Source organism: Lampetra fluviatilis, chromosome 28 (genome assembly GCF_964198595.1).
Source record: "Lampetra fluviatilis chromosome 28, kcLamFluv1.1, whole genome shotgun sequence".
NCBI classification, from domain to species: Eukaryota; Metazoa; Chordata; class Hyperoartia; order Petromyzontiformes; family Petromyzontidae; genus Lampetra; species Lampetra fluviatilis.
In genome coordinates, this window is record NC_136302.1 from 12466983 (window position 1) to 12477622 (window position 10640).

Consider the following 10640-nt stretch of genomic DNA (forward strand, 5'->3'; position numbering starts at 1 on the left):
GACAGCTTGTGCACGTTTTATTTTTTGTCCACAATAAAGTGGGTGATATATAATCAGCTCTGCAACAAAGCAAAACGGAAATTGATTCAAATTAACTTAAGAGAAAAGTACTTTCTAAGGTAATGCTACAAACTAAGCCATCACTATCTTACAGGTTCTCTTTAATACTAAAATTTTTAATGCAGTAAAAATCATAGTTTAGCCACTGTGTAAACGGCTGCCAAAGCCTGAAAAAGTTTCTGTAAAAATGTTTTTTACAATTGCTTACGAAAGAAAAACTGAAGATTGCATCATGGGATGGGTCGGTGTCAGGGCAAGGTTGGCAATCGCACATTTCCAAAGACAAAACGACCCCCTAACTTATCCGTTTGCAAATTGAGTGGGATTTTTGGCGACGATGACTGTCCCCCCATCCCCCTGGTCCGATGGCGTAGCTTGTGGGGCCGTCGGCGGAGAGGAGCGGTTTCTCGAGGTTGCTGCTGCTTGTTGATTGGTGGCTCACTTGTAGTAGCGGTGAGTCTGGCCGTGCTGGATGAAGTGGTGCCGTTGGGTCTGCTGCTGCTGTTGTTGCTGCTGTTGTTGCTGTTGTTGTTGCTGCTGTTGCTGCTGGGACGCCGGAGAGAACGTGGCCTGCCCAACATACCGAGACAAAGATTCCACCCCCCATAGCCTTAACAGACGATAGGAGCAAGTGCTGCTAGCGAGCACTGGTGAGAGCCAGCACGGCACACGCCGTTGTAGGTTGCCAGCACCATGCCTGCGTGCCCGGTTGACCATCTCCCTGGTGGTGCTGTTTACACACCACACCCAGGTACTTTATGGGGGCAAGTCCAGCTCGGGGAGACCCAGACCCGGTCAATATAACAGTCACTGGTGATGGCCACGGACGGGAATCGAACTCGGGTTTCTGAGTTCGTAGCAAAGTGCGCAAACATCTGCACGACTCCCCACACACATGCAGGCTCTCTCGTGCATGCAACAGCCGCCATTCACCACAAACTGACGGTGGTGTTACCACAGCGCTCGTGCCAGGCTAGGTGTACTTTCACGCTTGCTGCCAACAGAAGGTCACGGGACAGGCCCAGGTGCTATGGATTGACCTGATATGACTGTCAGATTGTGGAATGTTCGTGTATGCGATGAACACAATCCCGCCAAACTCTTAGTGTGCGGACACAATGCCGAGACTCACCGAGTGCGACGGCTGTGGGGGTGTGCCGCTGTGCTGGAAGGCCCCGGGAGAGGCGGGCCTCGTCTGATGGGGGTAAATCATGCCGGACTGGAAATTACACAAAGCAATGCGCGCACACACGCATTCATTACCACCTCTTACGGGCAAGCAGCTCGACTCGTGCAAGAGCGGCAGTTTTTGCGCGTGTGTTCACGGGCGCACTGCACCTTGGCGGGCGGCAGGGACACCTGCAGCTGGGTCGGCTGCAGGAGCGTCTGTCCTGCGTGCATCGACTGCGGGTGCAGCGATCGCAGCGACGCCTACGCACAGACGAGGGGGGGGGGGTGGGAGAGTCGCGCGTGAGAACGTGCGCTCGCAAACGCGGGTAAATGGGCGAGAAGGGGACGTGGCTGGCGCTGGCTCACCGCGTCTGAGAATCCCGACTGCTGGTTGGCGTGCTCCAGCTGCTTCTGCAGGGGCATGCTTGTCGCTGGCGCTAGGTACCCTGCCCATCGCACACATACACACGCACACACGGCTCAGCCACAGGGGCGCTGTTGTCGTGATCGCCACTGGCGTTTGCGCGTCGGGTGCGCGGTGTAGGCACTGGGCACTCGGCCTGTACTGTAGCATCGCTTCTTACGCTCGCGACCAAGTCAACTCTCCATTATCCAGGGTAATAGTGGCGGGAATAAAACAGAAACCACCAAGTCTCAAGACATTTCAGGAAGTTCCTGTCAAGTACAGGGCGATGTTGCTGCTATGTGTAGACCCAATTAAGAAATGTGAAGGTACATTTCTCAGCAATGGGATGTTTGCCCCATACCATTTGTATTGAATGTTTTGTTTTAGCCATGGGAGGAAACCAGAGAACCTCGAGGAAACCCGTGCAGAATCGGGTGAGAACATACAAACTCCACACGCGAAGACGCGACCGATTCTGGAATTGAACCCAGGTCCTGCTCGATGTGAGCCACGAGCGTTACCAACGTGCCACCCCGTTAAACCTCAACGGGCAGTCTCTTCGTCGTGGAGCGTGCGAGTGTGCGTGGGATGTTTGTGCGTGTCTGTACTTGAGTCCGCGCGCGAATGAGCGAACGAGTGCGCCCATGCGAGGCTACGAGAGGCGCAGGCAGGGTCACACCTTGCTGGGGAGGGAACTGGGTGTGCACGGTATATCCCGTCTGCTGGTGGGACACGTAGGGAGGGTAGGACTGGAAGGCAGACGCCCCTGCAATGGGGGGGGGGGAAGGGAAAATAATACTTTTGCTCGATGCTCAGCATTCATATTATCGTGACCATCGCAACTTCCACTCACTGTTAAGTGCGCTCATGATTACTTCTCGTTTTACGACTGCGTTTACCTTTGAAAGCCTCCCCGATATTTTTGCACAGTCGAGAGCGAAGTTGCCGCTGTGCAATGCCAATTTACTAATTTGCAGGTAATTGTAGATGTTCTTTTTAGCGCTGGGAGTAAACCCATAAAGAACACGGGGAGAGCGTACAAACTCCACACAGAAAGGAGTCAGAGTAGGAAATCGAACTCGGGTCCTTGCTCAGGCACAGGTTTACCAGCGAACAAAACAATGAGCTTTACTTGAGTTGTTCATGAACCAGGATTTAAGGGTTAGGGCAGGATGGGTAGGAAAGGGGTATTTGCAAAACGGCAGTGTTGCCACATCTGGAGATTTCATTGTCGTATCTCAGCTCCAGGATTATATCGTATTTCTTGGAAAAATTATCACACGAAAAAAACCACGCCAATGCATCCTTAATATACAATTGTATTGCCGTAAATAGCAAATATTTTTGTTTACTTCAAGTTAAGTTCCAAAGAAGAATCAATATCCTCTACATAACACAAGGCAGCCGATGCAGGAATGCTCTGGGCGGGTGTGTTGGAATGTACGATAATGAGTAAATAACGTATATTTTGGCCCCTCACAATTACACAAGGGTCGAAATGATCGTACAAACGTGATTACTTTCGTACATCGGCAACACTGCACTCCTATGTAACAGGCACACACACTGGTGCAATTACACGCATAACAACACACGCACGCTCACCTCTGATTGGCTGGGAGCCGGCTGGGTAGGTGGCAGGGACAGCCTGCCCACCCGTGTAGGGCACGCTGTGCTGTGATTGGCTGCTGGCGTAGGAGCTGTGCCCCGATTGGCTCGTTTGAAAATGTGTGTGTTCGGGCTGGCTTGACGTAAACGTTGTCTGGCTTGGGTAGGCCCTTCCCTGCATTGGGGGAAAACAAAAACTTAACGTCTCAAATGCCACTTAGCAAAGCACAAGCAGTCTCATGCTGTAAATTAGGCTCCCCGAGTGCGGGTGTTTTGAATGTACGGTAACGGATAAATTGACGCGCGTTTTAAATTGTTCAGCGTCCAATAGAAAACACAATAACGATGCTGGACTGTGATGGCTCGTGAAGAGAAGCCCGGCGTCTTACAGCCTGGAACGCACAGCCTCGGCGACCCAAGGCATGTGTATACAGGATAAGAGCCCTTGAGTTTTTGGGTTGCGCACCTTCCTCGGCCCGTACCGTACCGGGATGGTGGTGTGGCTGTAAAGTTGGTTCTTTGGCCGATCTCCCAGCAGCCCGTGCGCTCGGCTTGGTGAGATGTGGCTTCCTGCACAGGCGCGCCAACACACACGCAATTCGCAGGCAAACAGACACGCGTGCATAAGTAAACACAAGCGCATAAGCAAAAACACAAGCACATAAGCAAAAACACGTGCAAACAAATACACAAAACACATGTACGCATGCAAACACATTAAAACACACAAAGATCCCCCCATAGCCTGTACTGACTGTTGGGTCAAGTGGCGTTAGTGAGCACTTAACACACACACAAACGTGGGGACACACGCACAGAAGCATACGCAAGCACATGCACACACACAAGAACGTGTAAACACACATGCAAACGGGAATACGTGTCACGCAAAACAAACGTGGAAACAGACTACCACGTGCGCTCATGCACTTGGCTGCTCTCCACTTGCACACGACACAGCTCACTGCACCGATGGTACAACGCGTACAGCTGCGCGTCCCACGTCGCGTCGCTGGTTCCACTCGCTGGCGCGCGCTCCTCACCGTGCATGATGAGGTGCGAGCCAGGGTGAACCGTCATGCCCGCTGGGTACGGCTGCTGGCTGAGTGCCGCCAGCTCGCTGCGGAATGGGGGAACGAGGCGCGGTGAGAAAAGCGCAATGCAGACGGGCAGTGCCACGGAGGTTTCCCCGGAAAGTGGTCATTTTATCGAACCCCGAGAGACGATGGGCCCAGTGAACCCGCCTACCGATTAGCACAGTTTGGCTACGTACGGTGCGAAAGAAGTTCAAAACACACATACATACAACCAGGATATGAGCTCACAACCTTCTGACTGCGAGCCGCTGGCTCTGCCGCCGAGTCACCCGGCTGCTCACAGACAGCTGGTAAATACGCAGCGAGACGTAACTCGCAATGGAATTGTCGCCCGCTTCCTTCGACTATGCAGGATTGACCCCGAATCCGAAGCAGAATCCTCTTGAGAAGCGTTGGGACTCTTCTCGTGTGAACAACGGACTAATGCTGTGGTGTGTGTGCCACAGTGGCGAGATATTAACTACCTCGCCTGGTATACAGGTGGTCATGGGTCAGATCCCGGCCCTGATGCCTGTTGTGGATTTGGAGTTTGCATGTTCTCCCTGTAATCGCGTGGATTTTTCTTCAGGTACTCCGGTTTTTCCCTCCACGTTTAGAACGACACACATTTAGAGTTTTTGGCTGCTATAAATTTCCATGTGATAAGCCACTTCGTTGAGTGATCATTTGTGGCAAAGTCGCTTCTGAAAAGGAGCTATATAGCTCAATGGGCCTTACCTGCTAAAATAAAATATAGTTTATAGTGCGCAGCGTGTAGGCTGTGGCAGGAGGGGCGGCCCTCACTTCTGTTCCTTGATCTTGGCTCGCCGCTTGTCCTCCTCATTGAGCACCTTCTTGAGCTGCAGGAAGAGCTGGTGCTTCTCATCCTGCAGGGCCTGCAGCTTCTCCTCCAGTTTGGCGATCTACAATTCCCGCAATGACGTGACGTTAGGCATCTCACGATTCGCATTTTACCTCAATAAACTTGAATGTTGTGCTCGCTGTACGTGCATCAAATTGTGCGTATAATTATCGATTGTTTATGTATTTATACAGAAATTATATTAAAAAAATATTTTATGAACAAGACGCAAGAAATGAGACAAACGATATAAAGTAGAAGTCACAAAAACACACAAAATTATCGAATTGCGAGTCCCAGTGGTGAGAATTAGTTTAATTGGGGAAGGGGTGAATCGTTACATGCCCTAACGCTCATCGTGTTTACACCAATAGCCGGGGACGGTGGTGCACACAGGAAATCCAGCACCTTGGCCGCGGCAAGGGCTCGTGGCTCACACAGATTTGTGAAACTTCCAAAGCTGCTAGGCCCGTAATGTGGCCAGGATATGGCATTATAGAAAGTGGGTTTCTAAACCCGTGGCATTTGAGTTTTTAATCCCCTCCCCCCACCCCAGATTCCTCCCACATACACAACACTAATTATAATATGGAACAGGCCAGACATTGGTGTTCTCCCAGATATATTTAGAACATTATTACACCAACAATTGCATAACACTTAGTGGTATGTCAGCAGTGTCAAGCATCAATCGGTTGAAAGAACACTGATCCATCTCCTCTGTTACAAGGGAGGCCCAGATAAAACATCGTCACATTAAGGCATATATTTGGAGTATAGAGCTGGGCTCTCTGATTATCTAAGTAATCGATTACTCTACCGATTATCGGTTTGAGTCACTCGACCAATCAGGTAACAATGCAAACAATTGAATGAAAAGTATCACCTCTGTTCCCACGTGTACTGCTGGACGGGAGGTGGTGGGCGGGGCTTGGGACGTCATCAGCATCATCAGCAGTGTCACGCTGGGCGTGGCTTGTAGGGGGTTTCCCTCCTTCGGGAGGCAGGATGTCAGGGCGACCGCCAGTTTTAATGGAGCCCGGGTAATCGACCACAAAACAAGTAGTCGATTACAATTTTAGTCGATTAATCAACTGTCCCAGCTCTATTTGGGAGTGAGTCTCATTGTGGAGGTGCTGTTTCACAAATCTGGTCAGTCTCTCCATTACAACAGGCAGCTCACATTGTTGTAGCGGTGTAACAATTTACTCCCCGCATCGCGATTCAAGTCACGATTTTATTCAGGAATCAATTGTTTATTTTTTACATTGTAATGAATAGTAATGTCCTCTAGTGGCTGAACAGTTCACGTGAATCCCTTCCAAAATTCATGAATCGATGAAAAAAATTTACACAAGCGATTCAATACTTATTTCATGAGCTTAACGAGTCATTAATACACTGACACATGCGTATCAGTATTTCAGATTCAATAGCTGCCGACCCAAATTTAACTAAATAAATTGCTTGATAGCATACTATCGCAATCCATAAGAGGTCATATAAAAGGTAACATTGTTGCAAGCCTCTCTGCTGCACAGATCGCAGCTGCCTCATGCACCCCTCATATCATGCGTCAGTGAAAATAGAAGTGATGTCATGCATCACGTGGCATGCACCCATTGCTGTTTCATGCTGTGCAGTGTAACGTGGCGTTCACGTTATCCAGCAACTCACAACGGCGTGATGATGAAAAACATGCATAGGTGGCCATGCGGCTTAGAGGTCAGAAGACCAAGCTGGTACTGCTTTGACCTGGGATGCAATTCAGGCAGCAGCCATGAGATTAAACTAGGTTCTCAAGTGGAGAGCTGATGATCTTGGGCCAGTCAACGACTGAAAAAAACACCACTTTAAATCCGACTGAATGACACCTCTGAAAATGAAAACGATCAGTTTGTCAGTCATGCAACTAACACACAGCAGCGTGCAAAAGGAAGGTGCTGCCCTCTATGTGGACCGAGGGCCACTTACAGGGATCTTAGAAGTAGTTAAGTGATGACCATTTCAGCGAGTCGCTCAAAAGCTAGCATGCTAGATTATCTAAATGGATTATTCACCTTATTACACGACGCCAATAGCATAACATTAGAGGATTTACACATTTTTAAAGCATTAAATGCATTTGGTCAGGGCACAACGAGTCCAGTTGACTGTGGCTGAATCAACACTCTTTCAGGACGCTCACTCCCCCTCTCATTCGCTAACTCTCATTCGCTCACTCCCCCTCTCATTCGCTCACATTTGCTCACTCCCCCTCTCATTCGCTAACTCTCATTCCGCTCTCATTCGCTCACTCCCCCTCTCATTCCGCTCTCATTCACTCACTCCCCCTCTCATTCGCTAACTCTCATCCCGCTCTAATTCGCTCACTCCCCCTCTCATTCGCTAACTCTCATTCCGCTCTCATTCACTCACTCCCCCTCTCATTCCGCTCTCATTCACTCACTCCCCCTCTCATTCGCTAACTCTCATCCCGCTCTCATTCGCTCACTCCCCCGCTCATTCGCTAACTCTCATCCCGTTCTCTCTCGTGCCAGACACACACCTGCTCTCTCGTCTCCTCCAGGGACATGCGCTCTTCCTCCTCCTTCTTCCGCCGCCTCTGCTGCTCTTCCTTCATCTTCTGCTCCATGATCTTGTCAGCCTCTTCTTCCTCTGAAAAACCACACAACACGTTCCTGGGAATGGGCGCTGGCACTGGGCGCCAGTGGTATATTGGTGCGGAGGCACAAGGAAGCATGCATGTGCTGGTGTCAGCCACTTGGTGAAAGGCACCGGGCTCTAGCTTTTGAGACGAGGAGTGGTGGGTGGGTAGGGGGTGCAGGGGTGGGTGGGAGGGTGGAGGGGTGATGACTCACCTTGGCGCTTGCGCTCCCGTTCGCGCATGATGTGCCTGTGCAGCGCCACGGCCATCGTCTTGGTCATCTTGGGTCGTTCCAGGAGGGCCGGCATCTTGGAAGTGGTGTACGTGGCTCCGTGTGGGTCCTGCCATGCCATGGGGAAATCCCGCGTATTGTATACGTGAACACCACCACAGGTAGAAGCAGCTGCTAAATGCAACCAACACTCCTGTAGCTCATTTAAAAATCACACCATGTCCAAAATACAAGTGGCAAAGCCAACACATCAGGCACTTGATGATCGTAAGGTCTCTCTGTCGTCACTATGACCGTCAACAACGGACTTCCAAACATATTTTAATGATAATCAAGCATAGCTCCATGAAGTTAGATAGAAAGTTAAGCCAAACACCTCTTTAATATTGCAAGCGTAGTTCCAGTGAATCAGATTACATGTAAAGCATAGCTCAGTTGAATCAAGATGCAAGTCAAAATGCATGCATACACAATGTTATCATATTGACTGATAAAAATATAAAATTACGAAAGCTCAAAGCAATTAAAATCAATACAATATATTGCAAGTTTAGTAATGATGAAAGAAATACGATTGCATAAAAAAAATACTTTCGTTAAATGCAATTAAAATGTATGTCAAACAATGATTGCTCAAAGTAATCAATATACGTCTGCCAGCATGGTTCAACTGCATAATTCCGCACGTAAAACACGCACACATCAACAGAATTAGACAGCATATGAGGCAACATAGCACGGGGTAACCAGGTTACATGTTAGCCGGCACAACTCAATCGTTACCCGATGACATGTCACGCACAACTCAACGTAATTGTATTGCATGTTTACCCCCACAGCTCAAAATAATTTGAATACACGTGAGCGAGCGTAACGCAAAGTCAACCGATTGCAATTTGTGTTCGCGTATCTCAAAGTACAGTAATCAGATTACACGTTAGGCAAAAGGTCATCATTGTAAGCAGATTTGAAGCCAGCACAGCTGAGGGAAGCCAAGGCTGCATCGCAAAATAACTCGGTGTGAAATCAATGCTTTATCTGGGCCAACTAACTCTGAGCTATATCAGAATAAGAATATTTATACTGGAGGAAAACGATTAGATTTAAAGCTCCTTTTCAGATGTCCAATACTAAAACACGATAGGAGTGCAAAGTATAGGAAAGATAAGCAAATTACTAAACTTTTTTTTATTTCACCAGGTAAAGCCCAATGAGCTATTCGCTTTTTCAGAAAGCGACCTGGCCACAAATGACGCCTCAACGAAGTTGGCTCATCATCATCATGTGGAAATTTATAGCAGCCAAATACTCCCAACGCGTATCACTGAACGCGTTCCCGGTGGTCAAGATGTCTTTGCAACTCCGGAATTGCCTTCTTCCCTCTGCTCATGTCATCGTTAACGATCTTAAACACAAACAAAAACCAAACGCGACTGCACTATGTAACACGAGTTTTGTTCCTGGGTAGTAAGTGTTATTTTCTAATTGCTTATGCCTCAAAAGGTATAGAAAATGGCTATTGTTCCCCACAAACTTTGCTTTTGTGACCAGGACTTTGTGAAGGAATGACACAAATGCACGCCACGTTTTATCATTGAAAATAGGTAAATTTGACAATATCACTGTCCTGGTCACAAAAGCAAAGTTTGTGGGGAATAATAGCCATTTTCTGTACTTTTGAGGCATAAGCAATTTAAAAAGAACACTTACTACCCAGAAACATTTTTTGTTATACTCTTTGGTTCTTTCGGTAATTTTTTTTAAATATTTGTTGTTACACAGTGATATTGATGTGTCGTATAACTCATATAACGATGCACACACGTTATTTTCTTAACAGTTAATGCCAATTCGCACTAACGTTGTTCGCATTGACTCACGCAGCACGACTGCTGCATTGCGCGGCCACTTATCGCACTGTTATAAGTAGTTTATCGCGCCTGTTGTTGTTGTTGTTGTAAGTTTACAATATTGTTGCTGGGTCTTAGCTTAGTCGGCGGTTGCGCTGAGTGACGCGGCCCTTGAGTAGGCCTCACCTGGCAAGCCGAGTCGCCGCTCTCACAATTCGCGATGTCTCCTTTCTCCCCGCCTCGTCAATCCTATCCTCACCTCCACGTTCTTTACGATTGTCGCTGCTCTGTACGTGTTTGTTGTTGTTGTTGCTGCTGCTGCCGATAGTTGTTGATGTTGTTGTTTAACCGCCGCTTCGTCTCAACGTCCTCCGCGTTCCGCCATCTTGGGAGTATCTTGAGCCCCACCACGACCAAACCTCCAACTCTCGCGAGATTCGGGAGAGTCTCTGCGTTGTTATCCGAAGGCAAAATCTCGCGAGAAGTGGAGGGTTGTGCGACGTCACTCACTCACCTCCAGGGAGCTTCGGGAAGCGGGAACGGGTGGGGGGGATTAATTAATTAAGTGATGCATGCTTTGGCCCAATCATTTAGATTCCATTAAAAGTTTTACATTCCTCATTTTAATTGTCCCCATTGCAATGCTGTGGGTTATTGTCAGAGGTGTGGACTCGAGTCATGTGACTTGGACTCGAGTCAGACTCGAGTCATGAATTTGATGACTTGCGA

General features: G+C 48.5%; 1 protein-coding gene across 4 annotated transcripts; it reads right to left on the bottom strand.

Annotated features, from left to right (window-relative positions):
• Window positions 1-9: 9 nt before the first annotated feature.
• On the bottom strand, window positions 10-10318 carry GPS2 (G protein pathway suppressor 2). 4 transcript variants are annotated; one of them, XM_078869791.1, is made up of 13 exons: window positions 10171-10318; window positions 8044-8170; window positions 7731-7840; window positions 6069-6176; window positions 5125-5243; window positions 4288-4364; window positions 3732-3814; window positions 3242-3419; window positions 2316-2402; window positions 1597-1676; window positions 1399-1491; window positions 1193-1279; window positions 10-630 (listed from the first exon to the last, which is right to left on the bottom strand). In XM_078869791.1, the coding sequence occupies exons 2-13, from the start codon at window positions 8135-8137 to the stop codon at window positions 499-501; spliced, it is 1248 nt and encodes a 415-aa protein (XP_078725917.1). In that variant the 5' UTR covers window positions 8138-8170; window positions 10171-10318; the 3' UTR covers window positions 10-498. The 4 variants fall into 4 exon arrangements, with proteins under 4 accessions (XP_078725917.1, XP_078725918.1, XP_078725916.1 ...); XM_078869792.1 differs by having other exon boundaries at window positions 1193-1255; window positions 10098-10318; XM_078869790.1 differs by having other exon boundaries at window positions 10098-10318.
• Between the last annotated feature and the right edge of the window lie 322 nt (window positions 10319-10640).